Source organism: Pygocentrus nattereri, chromosome 19 (assembly GCF_015220715.1).
Source record: "Pygocentrus nattereri isolate fPygNat1 chromosome 19, fPygNat1.pri, whole genome shotgun sequence".
Classification (NCBI taxonomy): Eukaryota; Metazoa; Chordata; class Actinopteri; order Characiformes; family Serrasalmidae; genus Pygocentrus; species Pygocentrus nattereri.
The window spans coordinates 7,925,742-7,951,729 of NC_051229.1; the positions used below are offsets into that span (position 1 = coordinate 7,925,742).

A 25,988-nucleotide genomic window follows, 5' to 3' on the forward strand; every position below is an offset into this window, starting at 1 on the left:
ATTGTTACACCTGGCAAAGTGTAAAATAATTTAAAAGTCAGAGGCGCCAGTTCAGATTTTGCAAGAGTTTTTTGGATCACATCATGTCTTTATGCAAGATAGCGCTAAATAATTCTGCACTTTTTCAAACTGCAATAAGATAAAACGATAAGTTTTTCAGTTCTACTTAAGACAACAATCATGTTCTGGCTGATCAACATTTGGCAAAGCGCAAAAATCTTGAAATCAAGTAAATGTACTTTTCACGCCAAACTACTGTACTCAGATTAAGAAACAATTTTAACCTCTTCTTCCCCAGGGTATATTTTGTTTTTTTCATCTGAATTTACATGACCAAATAACTGCCAAGTAACTGCATGATACATTTTTATTATGTTTATTTATTTCAAAAGGTCCCCTCAAATTAACCGAAAATGTGTTTTATGATCACACACATATCGCTATATGCTTACAATTTACTGCTGAAAGCCAAAAATCTTAGATGCTCTTAGTATTATTTTATAAAAATCATTTTTACAGATTATTCCACTGAGGAGACGCCTGTTTATATTTTACAGCCCAGATTTGTGGAAAAATTGGTCGACTTTCAGGGGTCGAGTTCAGCTTCTTCTATTATAAGAGTTTAAAATGACATTACCGCTCTCATTACAGCTCTCATATGACACCCACTTTTGAATGCATCACATGAAGTATGAAAGTTATGAAGAAAATGATGAAGTGCATTCTGGAACCACCAGTGGTTCCAAGGATTTTAAGAGGCTATAAGAGATGCATGTGTTTTCTCCACTGGGAACAAAGTCAGCAGTACTCCTAAAATTAAAACAATTATTCCAAGCCACAGATTATGTCTTGGCATGCTCCTTGCAATGTACTTCAGAGACGCCGGAAATTCCTAGTTCCTGAATCTGTGCCCAAGTTGGTGACGCAGAAGGTTTCAAAACCAGTTTTCACTCCGCCCACCCCCCAGCGCTTCCTCCAATGCTCAGCTTTTGTTCATGATCTCACGTCACCAGATTCCAAAGGTTAACACAGTGCTTTGATGGCAATGACCAGTTACCAAAAAAAAAAAAAAAAAAAAAAAAAAAAAAAAAAAAAAAAAAAAAAAAAAAAAAAAACACGTACGCCATATTTACCTTCAAATACAGGATCGATGGCAAAGGGGACCTGGCCGTTCTTAATGTCAAACATGTACTGGATCCAGTTGGTGGGGTTGCACTGGCTGGCATCTCTCCCACACAGCAGACTGAGAGCCTTAACATTGCTGGAGGGAGCCTCCACGTCCTTGCATGCATTGTACATTGCTGGGGGGAAAAAATAAAACAAGTCATTAATAATTCAACAAACATCAATTTAAAAACTAACGAATATAATTGAGCCACTGCTCACCAAATAAAATGCATTTTTTTTATTGATCCGATTTGTTTGTAACAATAATAACATTCAATAAATATCCTTATTTATGGGAAGTTCACAGATTGTTTTTTGTGAAGCCATTTAGAACTGGTGCAGCTTTAACCATAACTTCTGCATATAATGATACATATATACTAAATGTTAGGAACAGCATACAGAACCTAAATATTTCTAAAATCTGACAAAAAATACATTTCAAAAGATGGAATATTGCATAATCTGACATTAAAAGTGCATTCCTCTATAAATTAACTGGTGGTGGTCATTTCTTAACATGAAACCAGTGAAATACTATTTTCTGTACTGTATTTATTTATTTATTTTTAATACATTTCAGTCAGGTACAGTCATCCTGAACACATTTAAATGCAATATTTAAGATGCAATTTAGAAGCAAATGAGTCAAAAAAAAAAAAAGGCTGTGTAAATCAAGTTGAAACCGAAATTTTATGGAAATTCAGGTGATCAGACAGGCCCCTGTTGAGCTGGCATGGAAGGACCCATGACCCATGGAGTCACCCTGAAAAGTATGGTGTATGTAAGATTGACAGTGAATTGTAAAAGACAAACCACTTAGATTGCACTGGACAGCAATTCTCAGCCAAATGTTTTCTTTAGCTCAATATTTTTGTGTGTATTATCTGTGTATTACAGACTTACTCTGATCCTGTCTGCAACCATTTTTCATCATGTGTGAAGACCACGTGTGCATGAGCTGTTTGGTAAATTCCTAAAATTATGCTCGGCTCAATTTTAAAAGCATCACAGAATGGCATCATTAGATTTGGTGCATGAATGTTTAGAATTTGTCATAAATTACAAATTCAGCTGTACATTACGCAGGCTGTGTGCAAAGAATCAAGGCTGAACTCAGCTGAGCCACATTTCTTTATCAAGCTCCTTCAAATCCATCTGCTAGATGCTCACCATTAGCAAACATGTTGCTGATGTAGTAAGAAAGCTTCACCACATTGGTTCTGTTGTCTACGGGGTCAGAGGAGAACTCGGTGGCATTAAGGAACTGGCTCTGGTGAGGGCTGCAGGTCAGCTCGCAGAACAGGGTCATGAAGTTGAAGAAACATGCTGGACACCTGTATTGGATAATCAAGGACAGGCTTTATTGATTTGCCTTTTGCACAGCAAAGGGCTGTATCATTTTACTAAATACATCAGAGGGTCGTCATACAAATCTGTTTGTGGAAACAAACTGACAACTCAGTCATAAACACATGACTTGAGTAAAAGAGAATCTATGCTTATCATCTGCTGAGGGCAATACAATCAAGCAGTCCAACACCTGTAAGACACCAAAGCATGCAAAGTAGAGATGACACAACACCACTTTTTCTTTCCTGATACAAACTGGGCAATCCGGGCACTATTAAGCTTTAAAATGAGCTATTTTCAACTGAAGTACTTAATTTACGCTGTGTTTTGAAACTATTCCATCACTTAGTGGCCCTTACTCAAGATGTGTACGGTCAAAACTGAGCATAAAATACATTCTCTTCATTTCATTTGAATCTTTCCTATAGTTGTATTTTATTTATTTATTTATTTTTACAGGATAAAGCTGTTCATAGCCACTGATTCACAAGCTGCTGAATGCTGTTATTGTACTAGCACCCTGCAAAAATATGTGCAAAAATATGTGCTTCATGTAAACTATACACTTGATTTCACGCACTGAAGCGGATTCATCACTTGAGCGCAAATCTCTGCTTGTTTCCGCGTCATATGAAAGTTTCTAAAATGAGATGCAGCATAGTTTGTACATCATTAGAGGCAGTTTGACCTGAGCTCACTTTCACACAACCGATGAATACAGGCTAGTGATCTCAGGACAGGATCGGATCATATTCATTCTTTTTCACTTCCGATATCCAATACTGCATTTCCTGCTGCTATAAGTCTGATAAAGATACCTGGTCTCAGATCGGTGTCATCTTTAATGTTTTTAGTCTAGACATAGAAATGGCTGTACCTGGACAGGTACTGCAGAGGAAGCTGGATGTTGCTGTGAAGTGTTTTCAGCTGCTGGGTGTCACAGCACACACTCTGGTTTCCATAAACCAAACCCGGGCAGAGTTCCTGCACACAAGCATAAGAGGTCATCAAAGTCAGTTGAAAAAGGCTAAACGGGACTTTTTAAAAAATTCAATGTGTGTGTGGAATATTTTAACACAGTTTAACTAGCTGTTTTAAAGGAACGTTGCCTTCACTCCTTTTTGATATTACCATCGAAGCTTTGTATGAATACATTTGAAGAAAATAAAGGGTCATGCGTTGAGTATGTCTAGATACAAACTATATATACACAATGAGGAAAAAGCCGGCACTTTTGCTTGTGCTAATATACTTCCAGTGCATGTATATACTTTAAATTTGCACGTCTTTTGATTTTATACTTATAAAAATGAACAAAAACAGGATGTAAAAAATAAACCAAATAATAACGAGAGTGAAAAAAGTAGTCAGACACCAATAAAAGCATTTATACTCCTGAAAATTGTACCTTGTGTCATTAAAATAGATGTTGCCATTTCTTTCATGCAACTAATAGCAATTATGGTGAACAGTTCTCAGGGAAAAAGCTGAACAGCCTTAGCAAAGACTTCAAAACATCCCTGTCGGTACAACTGCTTCGGTAATATTTAAGTTTAAAGTGCACAGAACCACAACAATAATCCTCGGACAGGTGCGCCACAAGACTTCACAAACTACTGATGAGGAAGGTGTGAGAGAAGTGTCGGAAGAGGACCTGAAAGCAGCAGGACCAACAGTTACAAAGAGAAAAATAAGCAACAAACTGCACCACAATCATCTCCGTTCCGCTCCAAACAAAACCCCTCTGCTAAAAAAGAAGCACAGCATGTCTAATATTCGCAAATGAGCATTTAGACAAACTAGAAGTCTGAGCAAACGAAAGAATTCTTATGCAATAATTCAGCTCATCATGTTTGCAGAGAGAGAGAGAGAGAGAGAGAGAGAGAGAGAGAGAGAGAGAGAGAGAGAGAGAGAGAGAGAATATATGTGTGTATGATCACAAGAACACCCACAGTGAAGTACAAAAGGCGGGAGCATCATAATGAGAAACTGTGTCTCTATAAAAAGCAGTGGGGCATCACACATCATTGATGGAACAACAAATGAAGACATTAGAGAGAATTATTAGAGAATTAGAAAAACCTCATCTGCCAAGACACTGAATCCAGGAAGAAGATGGACATTAACAAAGCAACAGCCCCCAAAAGTGGAAGTTGCTTGCATGGTCTAGCCAGTCTCCTGACTTGAATCCCCCTGAAAATTTATGGAGGATTGTGAAATTGCAAGTCCATCAAATGGACCATTATAAGCTTGGGGAACTCAAAAATGTTTCCCAAAAGAAATGGGCCAAAACTGAAGCACAATGCTTCAAAACGCAAATTACTTCTTAATGTAGCCACCTGGAAGCTGTCATTGCCAACATCAGCTTTACAACCACGTACTAAGGTTATGAATGTTTGATTTAGCTTTTTTTATTATTTAAACGTTTATGCTAATTGATATACACTGTTTTGTTCAGATTTATAAGTACAAAGCCAAAAGACATGCTCTGTGTTAATGGACTCAAGTGGACACATGCACTCAAGCTATAATAAATAAATAAACAAGTGGCACTTGTTGCCCTTCCATTTCAATCCCTTTTATAAGGCTGTACTGGCATGCCCTTGTTGGCACTGACTGAACACACATTTCTCATCAATTAGTGTGTGTCAGTCTAGAATACCAACATAGAAAAACCCACCTTTTATTGTGTCTGTGTAGTTGTGGTGAGAGTAAGTAATGACCGTCGAATTAATGATTAACAGGAGTGAATGAAAACACACTGGAATTACCTCGGTCACTTCCCTCTGAAAATCAGGAGGCATTAAGGAGGAGGCTCAAGTGCAAGGGCTATAAATAAGCACTTGCTTATTTTCTACTTCCCATACTGTGAAATATTTTTTCATAAACTTACCTGTAAGAGGCCCTGTCCATCCTTGGGTAAGGGTTTAGGAGGTCCTGTGTAGTTACAGTTGTACTTCTTTTCTGGCAGTATCGTTGAATTGCTGCACTCTCCATACCAGATACAATGCTGCGCCTGCGCCTGAAGAGATAACAAAAAATAATATTAGGAAGAAGCATTTTAACCATTTTTACTATGTTTTCTTATCTTTCTATTTCATATCCATCCATCCATCCTCAACCGCTTATCCAGGTCCAGGCCTCCCTCTCCCCCGCCACCTCCTCTAGCTCTTCCAGAGGGATACCGAGGCACCAAGACAGTCGAGAGATATAATACCTCCAACGTGTCCTGGGTCTTCCCCAGGGTCTCCTCCCTGTCAGACATGTCTGGAACACCTCCCTAGGGAGGCTTCCAGAGGCCATCCTTACCAGATGCCCGAACCACCTCAACTGGCTCCTCTGAACATGGAGGAGCAGCGGCTCTACTCCGAGCTTCTCCCGAATCGCCGACGTTCTCACCCTCTCTCTAATGGAGAGCCCGGCGACCCTGCGGAGAAAGCTAATTTCGGCCGCTTGTATCCGCGATCTCGTTCTTTCGGTCACTACCAAAAGCTCATGACCATAGGTGAGAGTCGGAACGTAGATTGACCGGTAAATTGGCAGTTTGACCTTCTGGCTCAGCTCTCTCTACACCATGACAGGCCGGTTTAGGGTCCGCATTACTGCAGATGCCGCACCAATCTGCCTGTCAACCTAAATTTTATATATATATATATATATATATATATATATATATATATATATATATATATATATATATATAAAAAAAAAAAAACACACAGACACACATCCCAAATTCAGCCCAAAATTTCTCATGCTTTTTCCCAAAAGATCCTATCTGGCCCCTTTATAGTTTGCCCAGCATCAGTCAGAGGGATATAAAGACTCCTGGCACTGTGCTGTGAAGCAGTAGTTCTCTGGAGTGATCGAGCGCCACTGGGATGAGCTGAAGTGATCCAGAACTGACCATCCAGCACCTGCCCTTACTAATGCTGTTGTGACTGAATGCAATCAAATCCTCACATCTGTTACTGCACCAAAGTGGTTAGAAACTCCCTTTAAACACCCCTGATTTGAGAAGAATCGCTGAATGAGCAGATCTCTACAAACACTTGGATGTACAGTTTACATATCCTGGACAGCAAATTCAGAGACACTAATAATATGAACAATAAACCACAAGAAATGTCCCTAATGATCACAGACAATTCTTCTACAGAACCATCATGCAGGCTACAGCTGTGTTTCGTGGGTGTACAGCAGCAAGTCATGAGATTCAAACCAGTCCTTAAATATTCATCAGTTCCTTGAATCACAGGCTAGTGACTGTTCTCATTTCCTCTTTCATACCTTAATATTTATGGTAGGAGTTACCACCTATAAAATAACACTAAGACGACCTTAGGAACAATTTGGAGTTCTTCTTTTCTGTCTCATGACATCACGTCAGAGTTGTGCAATTAGTTAAAAGTTTAAGAAAGTTTATTTAACATCAGTGATTCTCACAGCTAGTCCAGAGATCGCATACATTGTGCAAGAGTAGCCTATTCTTGGTACAGAGAGTTGGGAGCTGTGTGGACAGAGTGTCTATATATTTTTGGACCAAAGTATGTAGCTTCTGGTGCTGTCCTGAGGACCATTTTGCGGCTCTTGAGCTTCAGCAGTAATCAACAGTGAATATTCAAAACTTTTTCAGAGGGAAAATATTTAAACTTTTTCCCTGCGGGGGGAATCGTTCAGGAAAACCTCGTCTGACGCACGTGTTGAAATGATTCATCTGCTGTAAGATCTGAATCTCCAGACCACCTGCATTCCTCAGAGTGGTTTCTCTACGTCTACCAGCCCACAAGCCTCTCTTAGCGGCATGTTGGTACTTAAGAGCACAGAGCACAGGCTATCCAGAGCTTCCTGGAGGTGGTGTAACTTAAGGTGGGAAGGGCAACACTGCAGCCCTAGTGATGGTCCAGTAAGGCGGGGCAGTGTTTACAGCTTCCAAGCGCTGCATTAGCGTGACATTCCCTCTGTGAGTGAGCAGGATGTCAGGTGTGCAAGTCGAGATTTTTTCATACTTTTTAGCAAAGTTAAAAGGTAGTAATGTAGTACAAGAACGTGCTGACAAAATATGTCCATTCTCTCCATTTAACACAAAACCCAATTTAAAAAACAAACAAAAAAAATGCTAAAGACAGTATTAAAAAAATGGTAAAAACAAAAAGCAATCATTAGTAAATTCTGTATTACATTTAAAAACAGTTTAAAAATAAATAAATAATACATTTTATTTACATAAAATTTACATAAAATAAACACATTTACATAAAACATTTTACCTTATGTTTATGTAGCAGCATCGGCAGACATGGTAAAGATCAAATATCAGCACTGGCCCAGAATTTTGCTTTATTGGCTCTACATGAGCATTTATTTATTTAGAAATAAATATGCACTTAACTGCAGAAAACCAGATTTTCACAGTAATCCGATCAAAACGTTTACATGCACTTGAGTAATCGGATAACGGGGAAACTCTCTTAACGGGGAAGCTGCGTTTTTTTTATTTTATTTTTCTAAAAAACATCACATCACTCAACCTGAAAATATGAACATATGTCGCGAAAAATTTTAATCCTTCACTTCATTGAGAATGTAGTTGGTTTCAAGCGTCACTCAAAAAGTCTTGCTGCCTCGCGGCGACTCTGGTTGCCCATTTTCCAGTACAGCAGTCTGTTTTGCACATGTTCTGCAGACTGAGAGATCCAAAAGAAATCAGTGTAAGCGTTTACATGCAGTGAGAAAACCATCCCTAAAATCCAGCTCTCATCACATCTGTTAATGGGATTTCTAGATCGGAGTATGGTGTTTACATGACTCCGGTGTCCGTGAAGACTTTGCCAGTATGTTGGATGGCAACAAAAACAAAAGCATCCTCAACCAAATGTAGCCTCACCTCCCACCTGAAGTCCAGATAACTAAAGCAAAGCTCTTTGGACATATTACAAGAATCCACACCACCCTTAAAAAAAGAAAGAAGACAACCAAATCATTAAAAACCCTAAAGAATCAAGCAGAAGACAGGATTGTTCAGAGAAACTATCCATAGTCACTAGGAGACAAACAACTTGACAGCACTTACTAAGGGCCACCAAATTTTCAGAAATGGGCTTGAAAGTATGTAATAAACCCAATGAGCAGCGAAGGGAACTAGTAAAAGCCAAAAAAGGCCCCAAAAGAACAGACAAAAAATACTTTGAACCCAAGACTCAACCCTGAAACCCATCCTGAGCCACATCAGAGAGCAACAACTTAATCAGGAGCTTTGACTGAAAAAAATGTGCAGTGAAGGAGATCCTTTGGATTCTCACTGATTCTGAGAACAGCCCTGTGATTCCTATTTTGAAACAGAAAACGGCTGAAACGGAAACCGATGACTCAAACTCAGCGTGTCATGAGCAACCTCTGTTCTCAAAAGGCTAACGACAATGTTGCAGCAGCAGGGTTCACAAGAGCACATTGATCTGCATGTTTTCCTTATCTGACCTTGCTTTTGCATTGGAATCTGAACAGGACACACACAGTCCTTTCAGCACGATCTCATGAAAGGAACGTCCAATTTTCCTCCAGAGTAAACCTGATTTAGATTAGAAGAGTCAGCGTTTCCTTCTGGTCTCTCGGTTTCTACAAGCATACTGAAAGTGCTGAGGGTGTAAATGTCCATTCAATTAGAATTGATACCTTAAGACAGGAGTTCACAATCTCACACCTGGTGAGCCCATGCTCTGCACAAGAGCCAGTTAAAAGACCTCATTGCATGGAAAAGCAAATTTGCTTAGATAAAGCAAAGATAAAACAAACAAAAAAAAGATTTAGTGTGTAAACACTGTTAAAGTTAAACGGTTTTAAACTTATAATTTAACAAAAAACAGCAGTTTAGCCCCAACCATTCACAAAGAAGATATGGGGGGGGGGGGGGGGGGGGGTCGACTCTTAGATGCATCACCATGCAGACATGGACGATTCTCAATTGATTCACAAACATCAAAAATCGATTTTCTAAATTTTAATTTATAACGTAATGTTGATGGAACGCAAAAAGTGGAACCTGGAAGTGCTGAAGTGCAGCACCCAGACAGTCTGCAGTGGCACATAAACACCACTGTATGAGCAGGAAATTCGACTGGCTCCCTCTGCATTAAAAGCCAGGTTAGGAGTCACAGCCCAACTGTTAAGGACTAAATGTCTCATCTTTCAACAAAAATCAAGCCACCTTTGGAGCCACATCATTTAATGTCCAGTATGCCTCACTATCTGCTGATGTCTTAAGTACAGGCTAAAATATAAACGAAAACGCAGGCTTACTTTGCTCCGCTTTAAGCTTTAGCTATAGCCGCTTTCCTCCCATCTCTGCCAGAAAACCTTTTCTCAAAAGTAGAACAGCTTCTTATAAAATGTCTCCAAGTTCGACTTTTTACGAGGCTGAAGTTGATTCTCATTCTCGTTTCTTGCTCAAATTTCAAAGAGAAGCGACTTCATCTTTGCAACTTTCTCACTGAAGGTTTGACGTTCCAGGAAACCAACTGCGCCGCTTATAAACGCAAATAAGTCCATTCGTCTCCAAATGCTCGTCTTAAATCTCTCCCTTTGCCTTTTCTTTAGCTACTAGCTCAGCAAGACTGGGTTGCTATGTGACCTGCAGTCTGCATGCCAGTTCTCAGTTGTTGAGAACCAGGGCTGAGATAAAATAATAAAAGATAATAAAAGATACTGGAAGTAAATTCATAATGCATGATTACAATTGCTTTAAAAGTACCAAGACCTCACACAGTGAGAAAAATAGAAATCCTGCATAGAAATGAAAAAAAAAAACAAAAAACAAGATGCACTAAGATGATCGATAATTGTTTTATAATCGCATCGCAATCGAATCGTAAGGTACCTCGAGATTCCCACCCCTAGAAGTTATAAAGAGTGTTTCAGCCTGGACTACTTTAATTGTCAGGCACAACATACAAGGCAGTCAATCAGAACAGAGGTCATTTGCATATACTGTCATACGCAAAATTTGGGCACCCCTGATCAAACTAACTGTTTTGCTGATTTGTGAGAAAACGTGCACATCCTCCAGAGAGACGACACTCCCGTGTATTTCAAGGCACAACTGCATTCTTAACCCTTCAGTAGGGTTTTAGTAATGACTCTATTCAGAACCACGAGCGTTCAAAGAACCCTCTGCATGCTGAAAGGATTCCTCAGATTGATTAAGAATGTGGTTCTATATAGAACAGTTTTCATAAAAGGTTCTATGTAGCAACAAAAAGGGTTCTTCCTATTGTTGGTATACAGCACCACATATATTCTCCATCTATCTGAAGAACCATTTCACGATGCAAAGACCACTTTCAGCATGCAAATGGTTCTTCGAGTGTTCGTGGTCCTATACAGAACCATTTTCTTTACTAAAGAACCCTTGAAGAACCATCTTGAAGAGGGTACTGTTTATTTGCTCAATTAAATGATTAATAAGAATCATGATTTTAAAATGTCCAAACGTTACTGTACAATTTACATTGTTTTTATATATTACTATATTTTTAATGCATAGAAAAGCACTAATATTTGCAAGGAAACACTGCATTTAAGTTCCCTATATAGTATGTGTTAAACTTTTTTGTTATATCAACAAAACATGTCATTTGACCGGGTGTGTTCACACCTCTGCATACAACTGTATAAGTCTAAAAAAGCAAGATAACAAAACCAGCAGTTAAATTAATAATGGAGATCATGTAAAAATACATTCAAGCCTGAGCAACTTGAGTTTATTCTGAATGTCCCCAGCCTTGTATGTTCAACACTGCGCAGCTGATGTACACGTGGCCCGTATGTGGCATGATTCTCTTTTGTTGAACTAGACAGATCACACAACACGCTGCGAGAACAGAAGAAGTGACACTTTGTAAGCCCTGAGTCGGAGCTGACTCAACTTCACCAGACGCTGTGACTTTGCTAAGCTTTGCATGATCTAAGCCCGTGCATGTGATCTGAGCTGAGCCATTACATACAAAAACAAAAAGCCTGGGCATACAGATCTGGTGTATCAGCTTTTACTCCCGTTTTTCTCTGTGCTACAGTGGAAGAAAGACTCTCACACAGACCTCATTCACAAAACTCAACACGAATGGAGACTGTGGTGCTGCCATGTTAATCATTACTGCCCTTTAAACACACCGCTTGACATCATCTGCACGGCTTATTAAAGTGTCTATTTCTGCTGTTTTAATGCAGTATTTCTTTAAATGAAGTGGAACTTGAGACTCTCTGTGCTGCTTTGGCTTCTGTTATACAAAATAATCTTGACTTTCAGTCAGTGAAGGCAAAAATAGTCTCTATTAAGAATAAGTAAATAAATCATTTTCTACTCTGGATGGGGAAAATCTTCCCACTGGCGTTAATACAAAGGAAATTGAGCGACATCCACTTAATCCATAGGGTTTAATATGATGTTGGCCCACCCTTTGCAGCTATAACAGCTTCAAGTCTTCTGGGAAGGCTTTCCACGAGGTTTAGGAATGTATTTATGGGAATTTTTGACTGTTCTTCCAGAAGCACATTTGTGAGGTCAGACACTGATGTTGGACGAGAAGGCCTGGCTCACAGTCTCCGCTCTAATTCACCCCAAAGGTGTTCTACCGGGTTGAGGTCAGGACCAGCAGGCCTGTCAAGCTCTTCCACACCAAACTTGCTCATCCATGTCTTTTTTGGACCTTGTTTTGTGCACTGGTGTGCGGTCATGTTGGAACAGGAAGGGGCCGTCCCCAAACTATTCCCACAAAGTTGGGAGCATGAAATTATGCAAAATCTCTTGGAGCTGAAGCATTAAGTGTTCCTTTCACTGGAACTAAGGGGCCGAGCCCAACTCCTGAAAAACAACTCCACACCATAATCCCCCCTCCACCAAACTTTACACTTGGCACAATGCAGTCAGACAAGTACCGTTCTCCTGGCAAGCGCCAAACCCAGACTCGTCCGTCGTTTTGCCAGACGGAGAAGCGTGATTCATCACTCCAGAGAGTCTCCACTGCTCTACAGTCCAGTGGCGGCGCTTTACACCACTGCATTCAAACGCTTTGCATTGCGCTTGGTGATGTAAGGCTTGGATGCAGCTGTTCGCCCATGGAAACCCATTCCATGAAACTCTCTGTGCTCATCTGAAGGCCACATGAAGTTTGGAGGTCTGTAGTGATTGTAGTCGGCGACCTCTGCGCACTATGCACCTCAGCATCTGCTGACCCCGTGCTATCATTTTATGTGGCTAACCACTTTATGGCTGAGTTGCTGTCGTTCCCAATCACTTCCACTTTATGATACCACTGACAGTTGACTGTGGAATATTTAGTACACAGGTGGCACCTGATCACGGTACCGCACTTGAATTCCCTGAGCTCCTGAGAGCGACCCATTCTTTCACTAATGTCTGTAGAAGCAGTCTGCAGGCCTAGGGGCTTGGCTTTATACACCTGTGGCCATAGAAGAGACTGGAAAACCAGAATCGTTTCTTGATGTGGTAAACGTTTCCAATTAGTGAAAGGTCTGGACTGCAAGCAGGCCAGTTCTAAATGAGTTAATGTTTTTCATGAAATGGTAAAATGTCTCACTTTCAATATGTGATGTGCGTTCCATGTTCTATTTTGAATAAAATATGGTTCTATGAGATTTGCAAGAAGGTTCTGCAAGGGTTAATAAAAGGACATTCAGCTCAAATAAAAGTGTTAAACATACAATACAGTCCAATTGCATGACATACATTCCACATTTTTCAGGAACCGTTTGTGCTTTAAGACCAAAATCTACAAAGTTAGGACACTGTAATCACGCAGACACAGATACAAGAGCAGTCCATGTTGTAAGCAATCAAGTCAATACATTTTGCTACTCAGCAGACTAAAATGTCAACATTCCCAACCTCTTCTAGTTGCATGCTTAGCTGGTTTATGCAAAAGAGCAAGATCATCATTCTCTCGCTCAGCTGATATGCAGCTGATCCATTTCTCTGAGCTAAGTTTAATTAAAAGGCAATAAACAAGTTCTTATTTTTAACTGACCATCAAGAAAACAGGAGGCATGTTAAGACAGTCACGATCAGGTGGTGTAAATAGTAAATATATCCAATGGCAACATATTTAGAAATGTTTCTGAATAAACAGTGATTCATCCTGGTTCCCAGAGTGGGTCCGTTTGGAAATATAACTAAAAGTAAAAGTAAAACACGCAACGTATGACTATTCGTGCTACAAAAATCTAGAAAATTATATATCAACAACGTTAATAATAATCATACAAAGCACAGACGTTTGGTTGATTGGTCCAACTCATCTACACACTTAAAGATGGTTCTTCAAGGGTTTTCTTACCAAAGAAAATGGTGTTATATAGTACCACGAACACCCAAAGAACACTTTGCATTATTAACGGGTTCTCTGCATCATAAAAACGTTTGTCAGATTGACGGATAATGCGTTTTATATGGTTCTTTTTGAAAAGGGTTCTATATTGCACCAAAAAGGGACGTAGTGGGCAACACTGCGACTTTCACGTGGTAGACCAAGGTTTGATCCCCCACTCAGGCAACCACACAATGCTACACTAATAAAAGTCCTTGGGCTAGACTCCTAACGCTACGCTCTCCTACTGCTGGATTTGTAAAGTGGATAAGAGCAAATGTATAAATGTAAAGGGACTAATCGTACAGTTGTATGCTCAACACAGTGATTAGACGAAGTACCAAGTAATATTATTATACCAGTATACCTGTTTGGTATCACACAACAGAGACGGTTTTATTTATTTACTGCCAAATAGAGCAAACAAAATCCACAAAAATAAAAAGAGAAGAAAACAGAAGAAAGCAGTGCAAAGCTGTCAGGTTTGTAAGACATCCTTTAAGCCCAGAGGAGTAGCATGCAGCCTTGATACTGTGGTAATATCTCAATGTTTACAACATCTGTACTGCTAAGCTCTCCTTATTCTGTCATTTCTAACAACACCCTGCATATCACATACAAGACCCTAAGGCCGGGGTGTCCAAACTTATTTCATACAGGCTCTTCCTCTACAGGCTCTTCCTCTACAGGCTCTTCCTCTACAGGCTCTTCCTCTACAGGCTCTTCCTCTACAGGCTCTTCCTCTACAGGCTCTTCCTCTACAGGCTCTTCCTCTACAGGCTCTTCCTCTACAGGCTCTTCCTCTACAGGCTCTTCCTCTACAGGCTCTTCCTCTACAGGCTCTTCCTCTACAGGCTCTTCCTCTACAGGCTCTTCCTCTACAGGCTCTTCCTCTACAGGCTCTTCCTCTACAGGCTCTTCCTCTACAGGCTACCACTATTTTTTCTAATTTTCTGAATAATTCAGTCCTTGCGATGTAGCCATTCAGAGTGGTTTGTCTAAAATCTAAGCTGCACTGGTTGCCAGTCAAATTCTGCACTCAGTATAAAATGCTTTGACTGACATGTAAAGCTCTAATCTGTCCCTCAGTACCTCAATGAACTACTCTTATTGTGAACCATCATGTCTATTTGGTTCACAAGGTGCTGGTTTACTATTAGGACCTAGAATTAATAAAGTTACATCGGGGGGAGAGCCTTCTCATACAACCCCCCCCAGCTTTGGAACAATCTACCAGTCAGTGTTCAGGACTCAAACACAGCCTCAGACTTTAGGCCTAGGCTAAAAACCTACATGTTAAGTGAAGCCTTTGGTAATTAGGTTTTGTGATTAAAGGGTGCAGATCTGGAGGTTCATGGTCAGAGTATTATGGTCAACTGCGAGTGTTGGTGCTGTCGTTGCTGCTCACGCACTCACTCAGGTTTGTTGACAGTGGAGCAAGAGGGACACTGATGTCTCAGTGAGCCCTCATGGCTGTTACTTTCCGGCTCTCTTGTTTAAGCGAGGCTGTAATAGTTCAACCTGCCAGAGACTCTGCAGCTCTCTGTTAAGACCGTATACTGTAATAAGCCTCTCTTGACAGAACTAACAGTTGTGTGGAACAACTGAAGCAACTGTCTGACCACCACAGAGCTTCCTGCTGTATAAAGCTGTGCAAACCTCACCTGCATGAACTGACCCCCCAATGACGCTGCTGCAGAACCACTTAGAGCCACTGCTCCTCTTGCTTTTCGCCTTTTTCCGTATTTAAATATTTTACACTAATGCTAAAGCCTTATTCTCTGCTCATATTACTCATGTTATCGTTTGCTATCAGGTGTCGACCAGAAGACGATGGGTTCCCCTTTCGAGTCTTGGTTCCCCCTCAAGGCTTTCCTGGCTCATAGAGAGTTTTTCCTTGCCACTGGCTGCTCATGGAAGCATGGATCTGTTTTTTTTTCTGTAAAGCTGCTTTGCAACATCGCCTGTTGTAAAAAGCACCAGATAAATAAAATGCAGGCATGAAAAAGGTTCATTGTAGGGAACTTTCCAGTCTCTGATTCCTTTACAGTCATGATTACGGGAACCACCAGTGGACCTAGACGTGCCTTGTGACTTTATATGTAACGTCGATTATAAAATAGTCAAAAATAAAACTATATATATTTATTGGGGGATTGTTTGGCTCTGTGCGTGCCCCTCCGCCATGAACAGATCAAAAACAAATGGCTTTAAATAGATTTTATGAAAGAGCTCAATCGCAAAACTATCACAAAACAATGCGAGGGAGCTTTTAGAGGTGGAAGGTCTGCTTCCCATCACCACCACTGTGAACAGTTCTCTCTCCAGAACTGAGCATTTCCCCAAATGGCCTGGTTTCCACCTATGTAATTATGCAGAATTCTGGAAAAGTCGGTGGAGTTTCCCTTTACGTGGGGAGGAAGCTAAAGTGGAAAAGCAGCTCCTTTCAGTGCTGCTCGGCTTCGTCATTGATTTGAGTCATGATGGGTTTGTTCATGAGGGCACAAGAAACGCTGGAGTTTCGGGGTAATAAAGGACTTAAACCCCCCCTACATGACTACAAGGAAAACCACGAGCAAAGAAAGCCGATTATTTACTACAGAAACTGTCACGGTTAGAATATGTGGGTCAAACTGTGGCTAATAGCCTAATAGCAGCTTATTAGAGAGGAGCACAACAGAGCCACGGCCCAACGGCAAAGACCAAGACTCAGACAGACAAAGAGAGAGAGAGAGAGAGACAGACAGACTCTTTGGGAAAGCCTAAACCATAAAGTTAACAAGTTAGGTCAACGAACTAGAAAGTAAAAGTACGCCGCTCACACATATCAAGCTCAAGTTCACTAGCTTCTTCCGAGGAACTTTCCGTTCCACCTTAAATGCTGAAGCAGCTCCATTCCGCCGCCTCACGCCAGAACGCAACTGCCATCCACTTAAGGTGGACCGGAAAATTCGAATGAGAAGCTGGCCAACGAAGACTTCAGGCTCCTCGGGTTTTGTATGAACTGCTCAGAGGACAGAAAACAGCAGATGTTTATACATGAAACCAGCTCTGTTAGCCTAATCAACCTTGGAGACTCCATTTCTACACTGCTGCCTTCGTAACGCCACCCCGAGCTAGCATTAGCTCATGTCTCACGCCACTGTCAAACGGAACACTTAACTCGTTAAACATGCTTTCACTGTACTGAAACACAGCAGCTGCACAGACGAACCAAAAAACAGCCGCACTAACCCAACCCAGCTCAGCACTAGGCTGGTGAAAACAGGCTCGCAGCAGGGAGCAAAATAAAGCGAGCTAAGTTGGCTAACCGTAGCTGTAGCTGTCCACCCCCCGGCAAAACAAGCGCCCAAAGAAGTTGCTCAACTTGTTCGCCCCACAAAGACAAACGCCGCATTTATGTGTCGGTTTACGAAACGGCGTCGTCGGTCACTCACCCGTCGCGTCTGTGAGAGGAAAATAATAAGAATAATCTGAAGAGCCAGCAAGCCGAAGCCGAGGCTTCTCCTGGACAGTGGCATCTCTGCGCAAAGATAGTGAGAGAGAGCCGAGCTGCGCCACTCGCTCTTCTTTCCTAATAACAGCCGCCGCAGACGGAGCGCCGAGGTCTTCTTCACCCTTCCAGGAGGATGAAGAGCACTGCGCACATAGCGCCGCCTACCGTGTACATCGCAACGGATTTCTTATTCGCACTTGTTCCTGAAATAACTTGATGTTGGGCATCTTACGCTGCTGAAAGCTGCAGAACGTGTTTCTACACTCATTGTCCATTTGATCAGCTCCACTTACTGTATAGCTGCACTTTGTTGTTCTACAGTTACAGACTGTAGTCCATCTGTTTCTCTGATAATCTGTTACCCTGTTCTTCAGTGATCAGGACCCCCATGGACCCTCACAGAGCAGGTACTATTTGGGCGGTGGATCATTCTCAGCACTGCAGTAACACTGACGTAGTGGTGGTGGTGTGTTGGTGTGTGTTGTGCTGGTACGAGTGGATCAGACACTGTGTCCGCTCACTGTCCACTCTATGACCTTGTTGGTCCGCCTTGTAGATGTAAAGCCAGAGACAGCAGCTCATGTGTGTCAGCATAGTTTTTATTGGTCATCCTCTAGTCCTTCATCAGTGGTCACAGGACGCTGTTGGCTGGATATTTCTGGTTGGTGGACTGTTCTCAGTCCAGCAGCGACACTGAGGTGTTTAAAAACTCCAGCAGCACTGCTGTCTGATCCACTCATACCAGCACAGCACACACTAACACACCACCGCCATCACGTCAGTGTTACTGCAGTGCTGAGAATGATCCACCACCCAAATAGTACCTGCTCTGTGAGGGTCCATGGGGGTCCTGACCACTGAAGAACAGGGTAACAGATTATCAGAGAAACAGATGGACTACAGTCTGTAGCTGTAGAACTACAAAGTGCAGCTATACAGTAAGTGGAGCTGATCAAATGGACAGTGAGTGTAGAAACAAGGAGGTGGTCATCATGTTATGCCTGATTGGTGTGTATATAGGTGTATTTACGTAGGTAGATATATACATAGATATAGAGATAGAATTATAACCAGTGTATCGCATGAAACAGCGAGTCGTAAGAAAATGCAGGACACCGTTAAACCCTGAAGTTTTACTGACCGAAACTTGTATGACTTCGCTTTGAAAGCCGCTCAGACAGCCGAGCAGCTGCCCGCTGCGTTGTTAGGGACGTGGTCATGTTGACAGGGGCGTGGTCTTGTTGTTGTCAGGGGGCGTGGCTACATTGCAACGTTGGCGTGGCCAAGTAAACAACAAGCCTGCAAAAGAAGCTGTAAAACAGCGCCATCTAGTGTACGGACTTCAACATTGGAAGCAAAGCGGTTTGGGCATTTTCAGCATTAACAAAACACGCATATTTTGAGCATTAAATTGTAAAAGCTGCACTTATATTCTATTTTATTGTATTGCACTGTGTATTGTAGCTTACTGTATTGTATTGTATTGTATTCAGTGGTGGACAGTAACTAAGTGTAATTAGTTTCTGTACTTAAGTAGTTTTTTTCTGTATCTGTACTTTACTGAAGTTTTTCCATTTTGGGCGACTTTTTACTTTCCCTCCACTACATTTCAAAGCCAAATATCTGACTTTTTACTCCACTACATTTTGAGAAATCTGTCGTTCCTTTTGGTTTTTGTGTGTATAAAAACGGAACATGTCAAAACAAAAGAACCACAAAGCATCACACCGACCCAGCGCAGCACACGGTTCAATGTCAGTGCAGCAGCATAAAAATGTGGGAGCACATACGTCACCTAAATGATGAACTAACCTAACTTTGTGTAAATAGAGCACAATATAGAAATATGTCCACATATGCAGTCGAGACTGACGCGGCTTTTTTCTGAATTTCTACAAACACCATTTCATTTTATAGTAAATGAGTTTGGGCTGGTTTATGTTTATGAACAGAGGCCTACAGATCAACATAGTAAAGGAGCTCATCTGTGATCCTGAGTTTAAAACCAGTTTTTATTCAACTTAAACTTGGAACTAAGTTGTAAATAAATCTGAAACTGAAACTTTGCTTGTGTGTAAAAGTGATTTCAGAGCCACTCGGTTCTCCCTGATGGAAACTGTTTACCTTCAGTGTTTTGTGCTTCTGATCATTTTAATAGACGTCAGCGTCACTAATTAATGACGTTCTATTAAAAGACTGGTTTACCAAGAGAGACGCTGGAGGACTTTCACCTGAAATGAGTTCATGAAGCCAGTCTGGTTATAAAAATGATAACAGGACCAGATCAGAGTTAGATCAGGACCAGAATTACTCTTTTAGTACTTTTACTTTATACTTAAGTACATTTGAAGGTAAATACTTTAGTACTTTTACTCAAGTGGAGGTCTAAAGGGAGGAACTTCTACTTTTACTGCAGTAATATTTTACCTTGGGCGTCTCTACTTTAACTCAAGTACATGGTTTGTGTACATCATCCACCACTGATTGTTTTGCACTGAATGGCACAGAGTTCTGTGTTCAACTCTGTTCCTTTTTCTCTCGGTATCTACAGTGACTTTGTTTCTAGCAGTATCTGAGCTCAGGACTGTCTTTTTCTCTAAGCTAGTGGTAACTAGCAAAGATACCTTCTCTAGATAGACAAAGCACTTCTTGTAGCTCGCTCTGGATAAGAGCGTCTGCTAAATGCTGTAAATGTAAATATTTTCAAGGGGCAAGTTTTACCCTCACTAACTAAAATTCAGGGGCAATAAAACCATAAACAGAACACACATCATGTCATTTTACAATGATCTGCTGTCACCTACAGTCATTTTGTCTTATTTCATTTCCAAGTTCATCCATCCATCCATTTTCAAAGCCGCTTCTCCGTCAGGGTTGCAGGGGGGTGCTGGAGCCTATCCCAGCAGTCTTCGGGTGGAAAGCAGGACACACCCTGGACAGGTTGCCAGTCCATTGCAGGGCAGACAGATAGTCACTCACACCTAGGGACAATTTAGCATGTCCAATTGGCCAGACTGCATGTCTTTGGACTGTGGGAGGAAACCAGAGAACCTGGAGGAAACCCACGCAGACACGGGGAGAACATGCAAACTCCACACAGAGAGGACCCTGGTCACCCGGCAGGGGAATCGAACCCAGGCCCTCCTTGCTGTGAGGCAACAGGGCTACCCACCACGCCACCGTGCTGCCCCCTTACAAGTTCATATCAGTTTAATACATTTATGACATGATAATTCTGGGGATGTTGTTGTCCTTGTTCTTGTGTTTTAAGGACCTTTTATGTTAAGTTTTATATTATAAGTATATTTCTCCCTGGCTATTAGTACATACTAAAAATCATGTTGAATTTGAATATTCAACAAGGCTGTTTTTCTGAAGTTTGATTTAACGATATTATCCATGCATGCCAGCATGTGCGCTCAGTAAGAGCTCATTTCTGCGATATCTTATATAGTATTAATATTAATTCTGTGCAATGTGAATAGACGATAATATGTGTGTAATAGTCCTAATTGTGAAAAAAAAACAACTACGGATATAATCTTATGAACACAGCACTGTTTGTTTATTTCATTTTCAGCCAAAAGGCCATTAAGTACAAGTTATTCATTGTCAGGAGATTTTTTATTTGATAGAAGGTTAAGAGTTGTGTCCACTCTTTACTTTTATTACAGCTCCTGTGATTTTCAGAAGACTCACTTTCAGTTTCTCAAAGAAATCTGCAAGGGTGTTTTATTCCACACCTCCAAAGTTCAGTCTTAGAGGCATCTTCTGCTTCTCACAATCCAAATAATCCGAAACACATTCAGTGATGTTGAGGTCTGGACACTGCGGTGGTCAGTCCATTGTTCTGAGAACACCAGCAGCTTCTTTGTTTTGTTTGTAAATGTTCTTCCTTTTCTCAGAACCTTTTTTTTTCAGATCTGAAGCAGCTTGATTTTATCCTCTGTCTCAAAGATGGAAGCTTTAAGCACTGTTTATCTGATTTAGACAGTTTTGGTGTCTACCAGGTCTTCCAGGCGGTTGTTAGGAATCTTCCTTTGATTTCCTTATGAAAGTGGAATATCTTACACTATAAGAACAAATGTATTTGGATAACCCTCCTAATTATGGAGTTCAGGCGTTTCAGCCACACTCATTGCTTACAGGTGGATGAAATTAAGCTTTAAATTTAGCCTTGTAGTCTCGATAGACAAACACTGGCAGTGGAATGGGTCATACTGATGAGCTCAGTGAACTGTAAAAAAGCCACTGTCATAGGATACCACTTCTGCCACAAGTCAGTTTGTGAAAGTTCTGTTCTGCTAGATCTGCCCCAGTCAACTGTAAGTGCGGTTACTGTGAAATAGAAGGGCCTAGAAGCAACAACAATTCAGCCATCAGGCAGTAGACCACACCAAGACACTCACTAAACAGTTCCAGATTGCCTCTAGAAGCTGCACCAGCAAAGAACTGCATTTCAGGAGCCTATGTGTTTCCATGGCCTCTATCTGGCAGTCTGATGGACGACCACCAGCTGTAAAGTTTGGTGGAGGAGGGATAATGCTATGGGGTTGTTTTTCAGGCCCCTTCATCCCAGTGAAGGGAAATCTTAATGCTTCAGGAAACCAAGACGTTTTGGACAAATGTCCGCTTCCAAAGCTGTTTGGACAGTTTTGGGAATTCCCTTTCCTGTCCCAGCATGACTGAGCCCCAGTGCACAAAGTAAGGTCCATAAAGGCCTGGCTGGCTGAATTTGATGTGGAAGAACTTGACTGGCCCTCACAGAGCCCTGACCTCAACTCCATCAAACACCTTTGGGATGAACTAGAACAGAGTTTATGAGCCAGGCCCTCTTGTTTGTGTCTGACAAATGCTCTTCTGGATGAAAAGGCAAAAATTCCCACAGACACACACAAAATCTTGTAGAAAGCATCCCAGAAGAGTGGAAGCTGTTAGAATTGCAAAGGGGGACCAACTCCTTATTAATGCCTATGCATTTAGAACGAGATGTCATAAAGCTCCTGTAGGCGTCCCAATACTTTTGTACATATCGCTGCTGTCGGAACAAAACCTTGTATCTCCATTTTTCGGTTTTGGACATAATTTGAAAATGTCTGTTACCCTTAAAACATTCTGGTTCCATTGACGAAAAGTACAGCAAGTTTTTTCCTTCTCCTGTAAAGTTACCATTTTGGAGATACAAGGTTTTGTTCCCACAACAGCGATATACTGTATGTCTAATCTCTTCAAAAATACCTCCTGAAAAATGATTAACTTGTGCTTGATGGCCGTTATGACTGGAAATGAAGGGTGATCTCTGACTTTTGCACAGTTCTGTATATGAGAAACATATTGGCGCTTGTAATTCTACCCAGTTGTAAAGAACATGCTCATGATTCACTGAACCACTGTGTGTTTTGAATTTGGGTATTAATTCATTACAGTTAAAACATGGCAAACTCCATTCTGTAGAACGATCAGGCCTTCTTTTCTCATTGTTGACACATCTGGAGCTGACTTGAAGCTTCCCTCTGCTTTGGAAACAAAAGCTTAAGCTGGACTGAACCCGATTTCCCGACAGATCTGCGGTGTTAAGATCAGCTTAACTGTCGGAGAGAGGGCTCAAAGTGATACAGCTGTCTTATGATGAGCTTAATGCTTTCGGGAAATGAAGTCCCACCCAGAGTGATTCACAGAGCTCTGATTAAATTAGCCATGATTAGACTGCCAGCCAAAGTCTTCAGCTTGCTTTGACTGATGTAATCAAGTAAACACCTCAGATAAACCTCTGAATTTAGCTAGATTTTTTTTTTATTTAAAAAAAGGCCTTTTATTCTTGGTACTTTTTACAAGTAATAATTACAGACATAAGGGCAAAACAATGAGCAGTAATGGTGGGAATGTTACAATGGTGTGGGTGTTTGGAAGGGGAATTCCACAGATTTTTCAGAATTGTTTGCATATTTAAATGATTAAGATGTAAACAAAGTGATGTGAAACTTACCATGTCGGCATTGTTTACAGTGATGATAGGAACCAGATGTGTGAAGTGCTCAATGCCTGTTGAACCCAGTAATCTAATCATTTCCCAATAATGGAATAACATGCCCAATATTGTAATACGTCTTAAATGATAATGCAATATTCCATTATTGGGAATTTAGTGCATTTTCAGGTTTGATTTTTTACTGCATTGGGCTTTATTACATTTTAGGCCTATTGCATTTTTGGAAATTATGCCATTATTGGGCCTTTAAAAAGAAAAACATTACATTAAGCGGTTATGGATATGCTGCCTGACGTCTGAAGCATTATTCTACAATAGTATTGAGAAGATTTTGGCCTAAAATATGACTTTTAGCAACCATTTAAGGTGGAGAGGTATAAGCAAAGCAACATAGACCCAAAACCCCATTTCCTTCAGATTTTCCACTTTTTTCCCATCAACTTTATACATGAAAACATTACATATGACGACACATGTAGATGCTGCAACTCCTGGTTCCATTTATCATTATTGTAAAGAAAAATGTCTGGTAAGTTTCTGTGCATTGAACTATTTCATATCACACCATATCACACATATCACACCTGCATGACTTTGTTTACATTTCCACAGCTGAATTGTGCAGAAATTATACAGAAAATTCAGTGAGCGATTTACAAAAGGCATCCAAAACCACACACTATACTCTACAAACTACACCAACGAATGCTCTCCTGTAGTGAAAGGACTTTTTTAGTATGGTGATATGCAGTTTTGGACGCATCCAACAGAAAAAAGATCATTCTAAAAAGACACTTTGCAAGCTTTAATGATTTTCAGCTCAATATAAAATTGAAGGAGTGCAACGATGCAAAGACTCAGCAAATTGACGGAGAGTGAAAGATACACGTGACCCTGTACACAGCTTGTATGATACCAAATAAGATACTATAATAGATGCGATAACACCATCATCTTCAGCCATATCTTTCAGTCTTGTGCACGTACCGTTTGTGAGCTGGCCTGCTTCTCTCAGGCCAACAGACACTTCCAGCATAAAAATGGTGGTGAACCTTCAGTGGGTTTAACGCCCCCATTTTGTCCTTTATTCACAGCAAAGATTCATGGCTCAGCCTCCTGTGATTTGCTGATGAGTCTTTGTAGTGTTTCAAAGCTATACATACTACACAGCACAGGCCCCAATACATGACACATGACTGGTGTTGGTTGTCATCCAAAATTTTCTGCAAGTCATCTTTTGGAAGCATCAGTGTCCTTAGGTGAGGAGCTTACACACAGAATGTGCTCTAGGCATATATTTTGGACACTGAATGGTGCTGAAATTAGAAGCGTCCTTGTCGAAATGCTAGAGCATCACTTTGTTGACTTAGGGCTGGGTCATTCAATACTTATGGTACCGACCAAATGACTTCAATACTACCCAGCACTGAAACCTTAACATCATTCGAGATCAGATTTCACTACATGAATGGCCAATGTTATCAGTGTCCTTTAGCCAATAAGCAGGCCCATGCACAGATATTTTTTGAGGGAAAGGGGAAAAGGGGGCAACGTGAACATGAATTAAACTTGTATATTGTATAACTGTATGCTGTAATCACTTATCAAAAGATACAGCGTGATCATGTTTCAGAGGAAATCAAATGTAGTCTGAAGAATTTTCTAAAGGCAGCCAAAAACACTAAGGCAATTACCAATGTAGGGATTCGAACCCTGTTACCAGAAAGGCGCTACTCACTACACCATCTGATCACTTACATACACTATACTGCCAAAAGTATTCACCCATCCAAATCATTGAACTCAGGTGTTCCAATCACTTCCATGGCCACAGGTGTATAAAACCAAGCCCCTAGGCCTGCAGACTGCTTCTACAGACATTAGTGAAAGAATGGGTCGCTCTCAGGAGCTCAGTGAATTCCAGCGTGGTACCATGATCGGACACCACCTGTGCATAGAACAGCGTAGAGAGCTTCATGGAATGGGTTTCCATGGCCAAGCAGCTGCATCCAAGCCTTACATCACCAAGCGCAATGCAAAGCGTTGAATGCAGTGGTGTAAAGCGCCACCACTGGACTCTAGAGCAGTGGAGACGTGTCTGGAGTGACAAATCGTGCTTCTCCGTCTGGTAAGCCGATGGATGAGTCTGGGTTTGGTGGTCGCCAGGAGATCAGTACTTGTCTGACTGCATTGTGCCAAGTGTAAAGTTTGATGGAGGGGGATTATGGTGTGGGGTTGTTTTTCAGGAGTTGGGCTCAGTCCCTTAGTTCCAGTGAAAGGAACTCTTAATGTTTCAGCACCAAGAGATTTTGGATAATTTCATGCTCCCAACTTTGTGGGAACGGTTCGGGGACGGACCGTTCCTGTTCCAACATGACTGCACACCAGTGCACAAAGCAAGGTCCATAAAGACATGGAGAAACGAGTTTGGTGTGGAAGAACTTAACTGGTGTGCAGAGTCCTGACCTCAACCCGATAGAACACCTTTAGGATGAATTAGAGTGAGACACATCAGTGTCTGACCTCACAAATCTTCTGGAAGAATGGTCAAAAATTCCCATAAACTCACTCCTAAACCTCACGGAAAGCCTTCCCAGAAGAGTTA

General features: G+C 41.1%; 1 protein-coding gene across 1 annotated transcript in view; it reads right to left on the minus strand.

Annotated features, from left to right (window-relative positions):
• Positions 1 to 17,478, minus strand: part of npc1 (Niemann-Pick disease, type C1) — a 42,488-nt gene extending 25,010 nt beyond the window's left edge. The window contains exons 1-5 of the mRNA XM_017702498.2: positions 17,336 to 17,478; positions 5,414 to 5,542; positions 3,398 to 3,504; positions 2,341 to 2,504; positions 1,134 to 1,301 (exon numbers count right to left, since the gene is read on the minus strand). Coding sequence (XP_017557987.1) covers positions 1,134 to 1,301; positions 2,341 to 2,504; positions 3,398 to 3,504; positions 5,414 to 5,542; positions 17,336 to 17,419 — 652 coding nt within the window. The 5' untranslated portion in view covers positions 17,420 to 17,478. The remainder of the gene's footprint in view (positions 1 to 1,133; positions 1,302 to 2,340; positions 2,505 to 3,397; positions 3,505 to 5,413; positions 5,543 to 17,335) is intronic.
• Positions 17,479 to 25,988: the final 8,510 nt, after the last annotated feature.